Genomic DNA, 14,845 nt, shown 5'->3' with positions numbered 1-14,845 from the left:
TGATGTGGGCTATTACTGACAAATAATTGAAAGAATAAAAGTTAATGCCTTCTTTCCTATCTGAAACCTATGGGGATTTCCAGTAATAATAGCCACCATATATTGAGTTTGTTTCAGTCACTGCTATCTTATTTCCATGCAGGATTCCATTTGATCTTTACAATATCACTAAGAGATTTGTAATACCGCCGTCTCTAGTATATAGGTGAAGAAACTGAAGCTTGGAGAGGTGTATAACATGAGGTGTTTCTTCCATTTTCATACAAAGTTAATCTTTAATACAAAGCAGGATGGATCTCTCCATTCCAAGGCAATGGGTTTAGCGCCCGGATCCTCCAGTCTTCAGCGAGATGAGTGTGGTCACGCGCAGAGGCTGGGGCGGGAGGCGGCCTCCCCAGGGGAAGGGTTTGGCGAAGCCCCGCCCCGAAGGCGGGGCCACGGAGGGCGTGGCCTCATGACAATTCGGAGGATCTGGGCGGGCTCTGGGAGGATCAGAGCCGTAAACAGCTCTACGAGTCGTGAAGTGGCGAGGCGCGGAAGCGTTGCTTTACGGTTTGGAGGAACACGCCAGGCCGGCGTTCACTGCTAGTGACTTCTCTGCCCCACACGTGGGCCGCTGTCTGTAATCCCGCCGGTAGCTCATTTCTATTGGCGTGGACCAGCCATATCGAAGGACAGAGCGGCAGCGGATGCCAAGGGTCGTGAGCTGATGGATTTTGCTGCCGAGAATGAAGAGACGTCGGGAGGCGGTCTCCAGATTGGAGCTGAAGGGGCGCGGCTATGTATCCAGTCCGGTAGGGAGGGAGTTAGGGCCACAGCAGGGACGGAGGAGGCCTGCGGTGGAGAGGCGGGTTATGGACCGACAGGAATGGAAAAGAGAGCGGGTAGAGAAGAAGAAAGTGGACAAGGGGCGGAGGAAATGCGAGTGGATCTCACGGTCTTGAAGCAAGAAGTTATGGACTGGTCGGGAATGAAAGAAGGTGTGCTGCATGGCCAGTGGGTCAAGCAGGAGGTGGAGGATGGGCCTGAGGTGAAAGAGGAGAAACCGGACCCGTTGGAGGTGAAGCAGGAGATGGGTGGTAGTTTGGTGGTAAAAGAAGAGAAGGTGGGGGAGCCAGAAGTAAAGGAAGAGAAAGTGAAAGTGAAGGAAGAGGTGATGGACTGCCTAGAGGTGAAGGAAGAGAAGAAAGGAAAGTTGGAGATAAAACAGGAGGAGGCGTTTGTTGGTCAGAACATAAAAAAGGAGGAAATGATGGGTGAGGTGTGTGTAAAAGAAGAAAAGCATTTCCCGAAGCAAGAAACGGTGGATGATACGAAGCTGAAAGAAGAGCCTCAGATACATTCCCCAGTGGGCTCCAAGCGGAAACTGGCCATGTCAAGGTAGGGCAGGGAGATAGCCATGGGAGGAGTAAAGCTGCGGCGTTTTCTCTGGCCTAGAGTGGAGGAAACTGCACCACCAGCCGGGTGTGGCATAATGGAAAATCAGCACACATTTGGGGCCCTAGAGCCTGAGCGGTGGGAGTGGGGAATTGGGAAGGGAGGGTTTTGTCAGGGGACAGCAAATTCAGTGAAAATATGAGGTTGCTAATGTCCAGTGGGCAAATCAGGAGGTGAAAATTGTGGGAACCAGAAAAGCCGTGGACCAGATTACAGCTTGACTTGCTATGCTCTTGACTCAGTAACTGAGAGAGAATAAACATGAGAAAAAGTCTAATAAAACCAACAAGGACAAAGTGAATTGAGTTAAAATTAGACAAAAATGTACTTGAACGCACCCAATTGTCTAGTTTCTGTATGGGTACTATGAATATTTATTACTTTTTATTTAATTTCCCAATAGTGTGTAATCATGTGGCAGCATAGGAAATAAAAATGTGGTCAGATTCGTGGGACTGTTACTATCTAGAACACAATAGGCGAAATAGAAGTAGCTGTTAGTTTGGTTGTCAGTATCCCAAGATCCTAGAAGAGAAGTTGAAAACAGATTATGGGTAATAACATTTCTTGATTATTTTGATGCCCATTCTTGGCTGGATATGGGGTTGAGGAAAAAAGATGCAACTACTACTCTCTAAATTCGACTGGGTATTATTGGGTTGTTGGAAAAGTGATGATGTGTTTTTTTCTATGTTTTCTGTTGCAAAAATGCATCATGACTTTTCCGACAACCCAATATATTCCACTGGTGTGTGTGCCTTTAAGATATCTAAACATAGCTAGCTCATGAATTGGACTTCTGGGTATATGCACACACTCACCCAATCTTTAACAGATTGCCAGGAATTACAAGTTAAAATATCCTTGAAAAATCTCATTCTCTAATTATAGTAGCAAAAGAAGTCAAAGGAGAGGTGATTTTTTTTAATTTAATACATTTTTTAATTACATATCATTAACAGTATTGTAAATATAGTTGTCATTTGGAGACAGTTTCCCAGAGGAAAATTTTCTAATGATGTTTGCCAGCTATCAAGTACTTTATCAGTTACTTGCATATATTTTTTTCACTATGACTACGTCTGTAAATTGATCGTGACCAATAATTGACTCAGATTAAGTTTATAAACAAATAAGGAGAATTAATATTTGATAATTAAGTTTCATGTGGGCTTTTATAGGTGTGAAACTTGTGGTACAGAAGAAGCAAAATACAGATGTCCACGTTGTATGCGATATTCTTGCAGGTATAAATGTAATTTCCTACCTTATTATCTCTATCTGTACTTTCGTTACCTCAAAGTATAAAAGTACCTCCTCTTTATCTCTTTAGTTTGCCCTGTGTAAAGAAACACAAAGCAGAACTGACATGTAATGGAGTTCGAGATAAAACGGCATATGTTTCAGTACAACAGTTTACTGAAATGAATCTCTTAAGTGGTAAGCCATCTTATGCATAGCAGATTGATGTTTCCTGGAAATTGGCATATATTGTTTGTTTATTTTTCTACTTTGAAATTTTTAGATTATCGATTTTTGGAAGATGTGGCAAGAACAGCAGACCATATTTCCAGAGATGCTTTATTGAAAAGACCATTAAGCAATAAACATGTAAGCATTTCTTCTAATCCCTTCCAGTTAGAATTCCTTCCAATTAGTTAGATTCATTTTTTTTCACTCAACAAATGTATTAAGTGGCTACCATGGTCTAGGGCTATTCCAGTTACTGAGGATACAGCAGTGACCAAAACAAAGTCCTTCCCCTCATGGAGCTTGTAGGGGGAGAGACAGGAGATAAGTAGAAGAACAAATAAAATTTCAGATAGAGTTAAGTGCATGTGGAAAGTAAAGAAAACACAGCAGATTAAAGAAAATGAGAAAGGTGTTTGTTGGGTGGAAGTTGTGAGGATACCATGTTTGAGTAGTGGTCAGGAGAACCTTCTCTGAGAGATGACATTTAAGCAGCGATCTGAATGATGAAAAAGAGGCAGTCATGTGAACATCTGGAGGAAGACTTACTAGGTAAAGACAAAAGCAAAAATAAAGACTCTTGAGTCAGGAATGAGGTTGGTGTGTTTGAGGAATTAAAAAAGGGGTGAGGTGACTGAAGCATAGCTGACAGAGGAGAATGTTGAACATGAGTTCAGAGAAACTGGTGAGGGCTCTAATTCTAAATGAAAATGGAAGCCATGGGAAGGTTTTGAGAGTGCTTTTTGAAAGATCACTCTTGCTGCTGTGTAGAAAATGGACTTTAGCTGGCAAGAGTGGAAGATTGGAAGCAAGGAGACCAAGTTACAGGGTTATTGCTGTGGTTCAGGTGAGAGATGATGGTGGCTTGGATAATGCTGTTGGAATTATTGGAAAGAAATTAGATTCTGGTTTTGAAGGAAGAGCTAACAGGACTTGCTGTTTCAGTACACTTAATCTTCATACCCCTTTTATCCCTTTTTCATTCTTTGAGCACTGTTCAGAATTTAAAGTTTACGTATTTGAAATATTTTGCAGCTGTGACAGTTCAAGAAATTCTTTGATGTTATTAAATCATGTCATGGAATTATGTTTATTTTTCAGATAACTATGTTAGTATTGAAGTTGCAGAATTTTAATACCTTTTAAATGCCCTATTTTATTGGTGTTACTCGGACAGACATGACATACACATTTGAAAGAAATTATCATGCATCAACTCTTTTTTTCTTCAAGTTTAATTAGGCATATGCAAATTCCACTTAAAAGAAAAGTTACTTTTTAATTTTTTTCTTTTTATTGTGAATTATGGCATGCACGTTAAAAAAAGCATAAAAGAAATACACCGTTTAATGAATACTTATAAAGTGAACATCCATGTAACTACCTCCCAGGTCTAACAATTAGAACATTTACCAGTTTCTCAAAAGTTTCCTACAACCCCTTTGCGCCCATCCCTGATCCATTCTTATTTCTGAATAGCTTTCTAGTTTAGGATTGTACTACAATTTATCCATTCTACTCTTCATGGACTTTGGGTTTTCTGTAATAACAAAAAACTTTAGAAACAATGCTACTATGAACAATTTTTTTATGAATTGTGGTTTGCATGTGCACATGTTTTTCTAGGGTTTATACCTGGGAGTGGAATTGCTTTATTGTGGAGTATGTGTATTTTCAGTTTGACTAGATTACCAAAATATTTTCCAAAGTGGTTATACCAGCTCCCAATAGTGTATAAATGAACCTATTGTCACATCCTGTCCAATACTTGATTTGGTCAGAGTTTTAAAATGTTTGTCAGTTTGATGGCTCTGTATTTTTAGTGTGTGTTTTTTTTAAGATTTTTTTTAATTGGGGAGTTGGGGGATGGGCACAGCGCTGGGGAATTGGGGGAAGGGGAACAGACAAGTTGCTGTCCTTTTGCTCCTCAGTCCAGCCGTGGAGGACGTTGCTTCACTGGCCCAAGTTGGTACCATCATTGCGCTCTTCCCGGGCGAGGCAGATCAGTCGCCGGCTTGTGGACGGCTGCTCACGCTGGCTGCTGGCTACACATGGTAGCCCATGGCAAACCCACTGCAGCAGTAGCTGCAGCCCACACCATCGCCGGCGACCCACAGCAGCCCAGCTCCAGGTTGAGCTGCTGTTCAGCATCCTAGCTGAACACAGAGGGCAGTGTCACTGGCCCTCATATGTGGGATCCGAACCGGGGCCCTCTGGCGTCCCAAGCCAGCTCTTAACCAACGCGCCACTCAGCCGGCCTTTTATTGTGTTTTTTAATTTGCAGTTCTCCCGATTCCAAATGAACTTGAGCACCTTTCAGATATTTTACTGGCCATTTGAATTTTCTCTTCAGTGGAATGCCTGTTCAAGTTTTGCTCATCTTTTTATTGGTCAACTTTTTTTTTTCTTACTGGTTTGTAGGAATTCTTTGTGTTTCTTGGATGCCAGTTGATAGTTGTATCTGTGTGTTGTAAAGACCTTCCATTCCATGGCTTGTTTTTTCACTCTCTCTAGTGTCTTTTGGTGAATAGATGGTCTTAATTTTAATGTAGGCAAATTTATCATTTGTTTCCTGTACATAGTTAGTCGTTTTATGTATTTATAAAGAAATTCTTCCCTAACTTGAAGTTATAAAGCTTTTCTCCCATACTTATTTTCTAAAAGCTGTTTAGTGTTGCATCTCACATTTATGTCTGTAAACTACCTGGAATTGATTTTTGTGTATCATGTGAAGTGGAGGTCCTATTGAATTTTCCATATGGATAATCTACTTTTCCTGGCACCGTTTACTGAAAAGTTCATCCTTTTACTATTGCTCTGCAGGGCCACCTTTGTCGTATATTAAGCATCCATACGTGCCTGGGTCAGTTTCTGGCCTGTTTGTTCCATTTTGATTGTCTACTTGTCTATCCACACCAATACTGCACTCTCTCAATTATTGTAGTTATTTTTAACTAAAACTTGCTATCATAGAGTAAGTCCTCCCACTTTGTTCCTTATCTAGAGTATGTCTATATTCTATTTCCTAGATAGAGTATGGGTATGGCTCTTTGTAATTATATACAAATAGGAAGAATCAATCTGTTGATTCTACAGTGCCCCCTCTTCCAAATTGGGAGTTTTGATTGGGGTTGCATTTATTGTGTAGAATAATTTGGGTGATTGGACGTCTCTATAGCATTGAATCTTTAAACCCTTGGCTGGGTTGTACCTCTACATCTATTTGGGCCTTCTTTAATTTCTCTCTATAATTTTCTCAGTGGAGGTCTTGCACATTTTTTGTTAGATTTATTCCTGGGCACTCTTTTTTTTAATGCTGTTTTAAAAAGCATTTTCTTTTTAATTTTTTATTCTCTTTGCTGACATTTAGGAATGAGATTTTTGTTTATATTATAGTGAGCAGCCATATTCAGATCTATCCCAGCACCTTATCTATAGAGTCTTTAGATTTTCTCTATAAACAGTTATTCACAATTTGTTTCTATCCTTGTTCTTTTAATCAATCTCTCCCTCTCTCTCTCTGTCTCTCTCTGCCTTATTGGAATAGCTAGGTCTTCCAATTCAATGTCAAATACTAATGATGATAGTAGATATTTAAGTTGTAAGCCCCAGCCCACCCCTAGGTTTGATTTTGCTAGGATTCACAGGACTCAACATACAATTATACTTGTGACTATAATTTATTACAGTGAAAGGGTACAGAGCAAAATTAGCAAAAGAAAAAAGCATACAGGGACCGGCCGAGTGGCACGTTGGTTAAGAGCTGGCTTGGGACGCCAGAGGGCCCCGGTTCGGATCCCACATATGAGGGCCAGTGACACTGCCCTCTACAGCTAAGATGCTGAACAACAGCTCAACCTGGAGCTGGGCTGCCATGAGTCACTGGTGATGATGTAGGCTGCAGTGGGTTGCCATGGGCTACCGTGTGTAGCCAGCAGCCAGCGTCAGCGGCCAGCAGCCGCAGTGAGCGGCCGTCCAGAAGCCGGCAACTGATCTGCCTCGCCCGGGAAGAGCGCAATGAGGGTGCCAACTTGAGCCAGTGAAGCAACGTCCTCCACAACTAGACTGAAGAACAAAAGGGCAGCAACTTGTCTGTTCCCCTTCCCCAATTCCCCAGCGCTGTTCTCATCCCCCACTTCCCGAATAAAAATTCTTATTAAAAAAAAAAGCATACAGGTTAAAGTCTAGAGGAATTCAGCTGAAGGCTTCCAAGATTCCTCTCCCATTGGAGTTACCCAATACATACCGTATTTCCCCATGTATAAGATGCACCCTTTTTTGAAAAATTTGGTGTCTAAAAACTGGGTGCATCTTATACAGTGGTTGTAGATTTTTTTATTTGCATTTCCCGCTTTTTCACACTTGTCTTTGCGTTCATTGTTTCGCACTTGTTACCAGTATATTACGATAGGTTACGTTTTGCCACGTTCTGCCCATAAATGGCTCAGAAAAGATTTTCGTACAATGCTGAATTCAAGTTAAAAGTGATCCAGTTTGCAAAAGTGAATGGGAATCATGCTGCTGAACGTAAGCTTTGTCCTCCTCCAACTGAGAAAATAATCAGAGACTGGCTACGGGAAGAAGAAACCCTACTGAAAACGCCAAGGCAGAAGAAGGCCATGAGAGGCAATATATGAAGACAGTGATTCGTAATCAGACACAGATGAGGACAAGCTAATGGTTGGGAGTTTTGACAATGATGAGGAGTTGTATGAATTTTATGATGACTAAAACTTGAGTTCAGTAACTTTATGTAATACATTTTTTTTTTCAAATTTTGGGCCTCCAAAATAAGGTGCATCTTATACATGGGGAAATACGGTAGTTAATTCCTCTGGCAATGAGTTGTGATAACACTTGTGAAGTGCTGTCTACCAGGGAAGCCCATTAGCAGCACTGCCCAAGGTTTTTATTGGGGGCTGGTCGCAGAAGCACCCTCTGCCTAGCATGTGCCAAATTCCAGACTCCCAGAAGGACATGAGATAAAACCACATTGTTTATATAAACAATTTAGGCTCAGTGAACCGTTCTCATCATTTTAGGAAAAGCTTTATGTCAGTGTAGGGAACCATTTACCAGTCAGTCAAATTCCCAGGCACCAGTCAAGGGCAATCCTATAAGCAGAATCGTCTAAGGATAACAGCGTCGAGCCTGCTATGCTGATTCTTCCGTACCTCTCTGTTTTGTAACTTCTGAACATAGAGGGAAAACTTTCAAGATTTCACCATGATGTTTGCTCATAAGTTTTTTGTAAATATTATTTGCTTTCTAGATTAAGGAAGTTCTCTTCTACTTTGCTAATACATTTTACCATGAATGGTTGTATTTTATCAAAATGCTTTTTTTGTATTTGATTATTTCATTTTTTAATCTAGAATTTGATTATATGAATAATCTTAATTTTTTATTTTAAGTTAAACTTACATGGTGTATTATTATCATAACAAAGTGTGCTTATTATACTTTGCAGAATTCAGTTGTCTTATATGTTTGTGCAGTCATTATCCATTCATTCATTTTGTATTTTTGTTCATGAGTGAGATTGACCTCTAATTTTCCTTTTTTGGTATCTCCTCAGGTTTCCATATCAGTATAATTCTAGTTTCACAAAATTATTTGGGAATGTTTCCATTTTGTTCTTGGATGCATTGGAATATTGAAATGTATTATTGGGATTTTTCTTCCTTGAGAGTTTGGTAAAATTTATTAATGAACCAATATGGGCTTAAGAGTTTGAGCCAATGAGGTATATTCTTTATTATTATGGGACTGGTCAGGTTTTCTATGTCTTCTTGAGTCATTGTTAGTAGATTACATTTTCTAAGAGTTTGTCCATTTGACCTAAATTTTCAAATTTATTGACATAAAGTTCTTCATGTCATTCTCCTTTACATGTCTGTAGGAGTTGTAGTCATTTTATTTGTGATACTGGTTATTTCTGTCTTTTTTTTCCTGTGATCAGTTGCTATTATGTATTTCTTTTCTATTTTGTTAATGTGTCCTCTCAGCTTTTGTTATATCCTTTTTTATTTTTAGCCTAATTGCATTGTGGTCAGAGAACACATTCTTTCTGAGTTTGTTCCTTTAAAATCCCTTAAGACTTGTGTTTATGGCTCAGCATACATCATGTTTTGTAATGTTCTGTTTGCTGGAAAATAAGTATTCTGCAGGTTTATTAATTATGTTGTTCAAATTGTTTATAGCAATACTGATTTTTTTTTTTTAGCAGTTACAGAGAAGTAGGTTAACATTTCCCAGTAGGTAAAAATCAAAGGGATTTGTATGTTTCCCAATATGGTTCAGTTAGTTTTGCTTTATGTAATTCTAAGGCTGAACTATTAGATGCATACATCAGGAAATATTTCTTCTTGATGTATTTAACTTTGGGCATTATGAAGTGACCCTTTTTTGTCTAGCTTTTTGTGTATTTAGTCTAATATTAATGAAACTATATCAGTTCTTTACTTGGTATTGTATAGTGTATTTCTTTCTCCTTATTTTTACTCTAGGACTTTCTATATCCTTATGTTCTGGTTATGTCTTTTCTAAGTACCATATAATTGGGTTCCAGTTTTTCTCGAGTCTGCCAACTATAACGTTTAACTGAATCATTAAGTTCATTTATTTTTTGATAAAATTACCTATATATTTTATTTTAATTGTGTCAGTTTATTTGTGCTATTTGTCCCATTTATTTTGGTTTTTTTTCTTTTTGTCTTTTGGACTCATCTTGTTTTTTTTAATTATTTGAATTTTTCTCTTTATCGGTTTCAAAGTTGTACACCCTTTTTCTGTCCTTAGGTAAGACATTGCAGCATGCATACTTAATTTACCAGTACCTAAAGTTAATCAGTACCTTAACCCTGTGCCTAGACAATGCCAGGACTTTAGAACAGGAGTTGGCAAATATTTTCTGTAAAGGATCAGATAGTAAATATTTTTTCCAAGCCATATATTCTCTGTCACAACTACTCAACTCTGCCATTGTAACAGGAAAGCAGCTATAAACAATTCATAAACAAATGGTGGGCCTGTACTCCAAAGAAAATTATTTATAAAAATAGGCAACAGGCAGGATTTTGCCCTATTTGCCAGCAGTTACTTTAGAATACTTAAATTCCATTTAACCCTATATTAACTTTTCTTTTGTTTTCAGGTATTTAAATTATCTTTTTTTAAATCTTCACACAGTACTTACTGTCTTATTCAATCAGTCTTTATTTTGGTTTATCTTCTTATTTTCCACTTTCACTGCTCTATTCCTTCAGTTGTCATCTTAGACCCTCCATCTGAGAGATCAGTTTCTGCCTCAAGTACATCCATTTGAATATCCGTTAGTGAGGGTTTGCTGGTTGCCAGCTCTTAGATTACTATATTGGTTTTTGTTTGAATTTTTATTTATTGCATCTTCACTCTTAAATGATATTTTTTTTGCAGAATTCTGAGTTCAAAATTATTTTTCCATTGTCTATAGCTTCCATTGTTATTGTTGTAAAGTCATCTGTCATTTTCAATTGCCTTTAAAATCTTTTTTCTCTGGCTGCATTCCTTTATCTTTGGTGGTCTGCATTTTTACTATAATGTGAATATGCAAATTTATTTTAGTTATTTTACTTGAGAATTGTTAGGTTTCTTGAAACTATAGAGTAATTTTCATCAGTTCTGGGAAATTATCAGCCCTTTTCTATTAAAATGTTACCTCTGCCTTAATCTTTCTCTGTTCAGAAACTACCATTAAATGTAGCTTAGGTCTTCTCCCTGAATCTTATCTGTCCTTTAACCTGTCTTCTGATTTTTTTTTCATCTTTTTTTTATCTCTGTATTGCATTCTAGAAATTTTCTAGTTTTTTTTTTTAAATATGCAGTTTTTATAGTTTTTTCCACAGCAGAGATTTTCAGACTTTCTTTTATTCCTTTAAATTTTGCAGAGCTGTTCTGTAATCTGTGTATGATTCGTTTAAGTTTTTGAATAATGGGGACCTCTCTGAGCTACTTTTTGTCTCTTGGTTCCTGCTCACTGAGCCTTGTTTTCTTGTTTATTTTTTACTGAGTACTGCTTTCTTTTTCTTAAAATATTACGTATGTGTGAGAATTTTTTGAAGATAGGATAAACAGGCCTTTTATTCTACCAGGAACCTGGGAACATTGCAAATCTGGACCTATCTGAAACCAAGTTGAAAGTTTAAGATTCCCTTTTCCACACAAGCAAGGCAAATTATTTCAAATCTGAGCAAGTGATGGCCTGTGACCACAACTTCTAATGGATTTTTTTCTTTTTTTTTAGTTCCTGTTCCCATTAGACCAATAAAAATTTCCTAGCATGCTTTTTGGGTGGTAGAGTTTATTTCTGGTTTACCCTTATCCTGAGGGTGTATTATTCTGTGCCTCAGCTTCATTTGAGGAGGGGTTCCTAGAAGATTACTGGGTCTTGACTCTGACCTTCTTGCAGATAAGGCTATTGAAAGGGGAAGACTATATTTGCTAGAATGAGCAAAAGTGGCTTCATTATTTTGCTTACCTTTCTCTGAGTGTTTCACTTTTCATTAAATATTGACCTGTATTTTCCTGTCTGTCAGTTATCCAATGCTTTTAAGGTGATTTTAAAATACATTTTATTACATGTATGTATTTACCCCATCATGTGGCATTCTTAGATGTTTTCATTGGGAAGGTTGGGCTTTATAATCACTGTCATTACTGAAACTAAAGCCCCTTAAGTTATAAAATTGCATGTAGTTTCTTAAATCATTTTTATACTTAGCCAGTGATAGTTGGCCCTTCCTTTCTCTTGGTTTATGACTTGATTGTCTTAACTCTTTGCATTGCAAATTCTAGATTCCCATTCATTTAACAAAAAAGCTTGCATTTATACTGCCATTTCTTTGAGTCATCTTTCTTCTTTGATGATACTACTTGCTTCACTACTCCCTGAAGTTGACTAGTTCAGCTTAACCAACCCAGGTGGTCAGTGGAGTAACACATGTCAGAGCCAGATGTTCTCATATCCCATTTTGTACAGTCTACAGCAGTGGCTACTTTAAGTTAGGCCTTGTGCTAGACAATGCCATGATTCCTCCTGAGTGAGCTACTGTCTAGTAATAAAAACGTGTGTGTGTGTAAGTGTAACTATGGTATAAAACCATCAGTAAAAGAGAACTGTATAGGTAATCCCTGTGATTGTCAAATGACCTGCATTTTTTAAAATCCCCTTGAAATTCTTCTTTGGGCTTGTAGAGTATATGGTTAAAAGCATAGGCTCTGGAATTGCACAGATCTGAGTTTGAATACAAACTCTACCTCTCAGAAATAGTATAATGTTAGCTTCTCACTAATTCTCATTGCTAAAATGGAGTAATAATAGTACCTGTCTCATACTGTTGTGAGGATTAAATGACATAGCTGTTTAGCACAGTTTTTAAAACATACGAGTAAGTACTAGATAAATATTATATTTTGAACCTTATTTTACTCACTTTTGAAATTTAAGGCATTTTAAAATTAATTTGTCTATTTTTTGGTTGTTAGATGTACTTTATGAAAAATCGTGCCCGAAAGCAAGGTATTAACTTAAATCTTCTACCCAATGGATTCTCCAAGAGGAAAGAAAATTCAACATATTTCGATAAGAAGTAAGTTTTTCTAACTTTTCCTTGGTATATCAATCAGGTGTTCTGATTTGATCAGCAACATCTTTTAAGGTTTGGTTTGCTGTAGAGCATTGCTTCCCAAAGTGTGGTCTGTGAGCTGTTTGTTATTGGTCCACGACAAGGTCACTACACAAATTGAAAGTGAGCTTTTAGAAACTTAAGCTAATTTTATGTCAGTAAGCTAATTTTATGTCATGTGATTCTAATAAAAATTTGGGCTTGCAGTGTGTGTGCGCATCTGTCTGTCTGTCTGTCTCTGAGACGAAAGATACCATGGGAGTATTTCAGAGGCTTCAGGGACAAAGTGATGAGTCAAAGCAAGACCCCTGCACAGTTTTCACTGGAGTGACTCTGCTTTTTATAATCCTTTCTAATTTGGGGTTCCAAATAAGATTACATGTGAAAGTGATGGGGAATAATGAGATTTAGGAAACTTTTACTCTGTAGTGAATCTGTAGATACCATAGAGATTAGTAGATAATGCAATAGAGATTAGTTTGCTGCTTTCTGAAAGTGCTGAGTCAAAAAGGCCCCATTAGTACAGAGGAGAATAGGATTCCAAAGTACTGTAAGCAGCCCATTAAATTATTGGATAATACCTTTCAAAAGTCAAAATTCTGGATTTAGATTGACATAATCTGAGTGAGTTCCCGCCTCTGTAATCTCTTAGTATGTGTGAGACCTTATGAAAATCACTTCCTTTCTCTGGGCCTCGTTTGTATGATGTGGGGGTTGTACTAGGGAACTCTGAGGTTCCCTTCCAGTTTTACTACTCCACAAATTAAAAAGACAGAACCATCAGAATTACCATTATTCTAATAAACCTTGCACCTTTTCAAAAGATGTGATATTATTAGATGATATCTATTTTTTTTTGTTTCAAGAACATAAATATTTGCAAAGGTGGTTTTCCTTTTTCCTGGTTGGCTTTCAAAAGTAAGGTAATGCCTTCCATTTATCAAATGTGACATGATTCCTTTGTGCATTTTGAAACTGACATATTTGAAAATTGACATAATTTGAAATTTAAGGTAACTGGTTTTTGCCTTCTCAAATATAAAATGTATTGTTATTTTATGAAGGAAACCATTCAGAATGGTTGTCTTCAGATCTTAGTTCTCAATACTATAAAAAGCATATAGCTTCAAATGTAAAAATTTAAGTTCCTAGGTACGTGAATATATGTAGGAAGTTTTTTGGGGTTTTTTTGTTTTGTTTTGTTTTTTTCCAAGAATATATACAACCCAAATTTATACTCTGTTATTTTGGAACACCTCATATCTCCGAAATGGCAAAGCATACTCTTCTTGCATTATGCTTTTTGCTCATGATTTTACAATGATTTGGGGTTGGTTTTCTTACATTTTTAGTATTTTTCCATGTGGAGATTAGCAACGTAATACACAATAGGCTTTAGAGTCACTTTCTTAGCTTCTTTCATATCTGTAAAATGGAGCTGATAATGATAGCTACCGTTTACAGTTGTGACTGTTGGCGTACTAATTCACCTAGACACTAAATGGAGTGTAGGAAGAAATCAGTGTGTAGTAGCAATTATAAAAATAATACACCTCATCATAAAAAAAAAAAGCTTAAAGGAAAAATAGCACCTGTAATTTCACTATGTAGAGATGACCACTGATAACATTTCATGTTTCCTTCTGGGCATGCTTTCTTTTTTATTCAATTAATAAAGTAAAACATAATAGTAAATACTTATCTGGAAGTATTAAGAAGCTCATGACTTTCCTCAGGTAACATCATTAGTTTTCTCCCCTTTAACAATATATTATGGACCTCTTTCCTTGTTAATGCAAATCTGCCTCATTATTTTTAAGTAGTATAGTCCAACTATGACTTACTAATAATGCTGTAATAAACATCCTTAACCAAATTGTTCTGTGTGTGTATGTGACCTTTCTGTAGGTTTAATTCCTAGAAAGCAGAATTACTGGGTCAGAGACTACATGCATTTAAAGTTTTGAGAGAAGATCCAAATTGTCCTCCCCAAAAAGTACCATTTTGTACCTTCATCAAAAACAATATGAGTATTTTAATTATACCTGCACTTTAATGGAATATTATTAAACTTTTTTGGATATCTGATTATTAGAGAGGCTGAGCTCTTAAATTTTTTTTTTTAATTGGGGAATTGGGGGGATGGGAACATTGCTGGGGGAATTGGGGGAAGGGGAACAGACTAGTTGCTGTCGTTTTGTTCTTCAGTCTAGTTGTGGAGGATGTTGCTTCACTGGCCCAAGTTGGCACCATCATTGCTCTCTTTCCGGGTG

At 37.4% G+C, this 14,845-nt stretch overlaps 1 protein-coding gene across 3 annotated transcripts in view; it reads left to right on the top strand.

Annotated features, from left to right (window-relative positions):
• Window positions 1-513: 513 nt before the first annotated feature.
• The window catches only part of ZNHIT6 (zinc finger HIT-type containing 6), a 64,553-nt gene continuing 50,221 nt past the window's right edge, over window positions 514-14,845 (top strand). For 2 of the 3 annotated variants that reach the window (XM_019626403.1, XM_019626400.1), the window contains exons 1-5: window positions 514-1,380; window positions 2,619-2,684; window positions 2,771-2,877; window positions 2,963-3,048; window positions 12,433-12,536. In XM_019626403.1, the coding sequence (XP_019481948.1) occupies window positions 710-1,380; window positions 2,619-2,684; window positions 2,771-2,877; window positions 2,963-3,048; window positions 12,433-12,536 (1,034 nt within the window). In that variant the 5' untranslated portion in view covers window positions 514-709. The remainder of the gene's footprint in view (window positions 1,381-2,618; window positions 2,685-2,770; window positions 2,878-2,962; window positions 3,049-12,432; window positions 12,537-14,845) is intronic. The other variant, XM_019626402.1, reaches the window with a different exon arrangement.

Source organism: Hipposideros armiger, unplaced genomic scaffold (assembly GCF_001890085.2).
Source record: "Hipposideros armiger isolate ML-2016 unplaced genomic scaffold, ASM189008v1 scaffold_675, whole genome shotgun sequence".
Lineage (NCBI taxonomy): Eukaryota > Metazoa > Chordata > Mammalia > Chiroptera > Hipposideridae > Hipposideros > Hipposideros armiger.
This window is presented reverse-complemented; position numbering and strand designations above follow the sequence as displayed.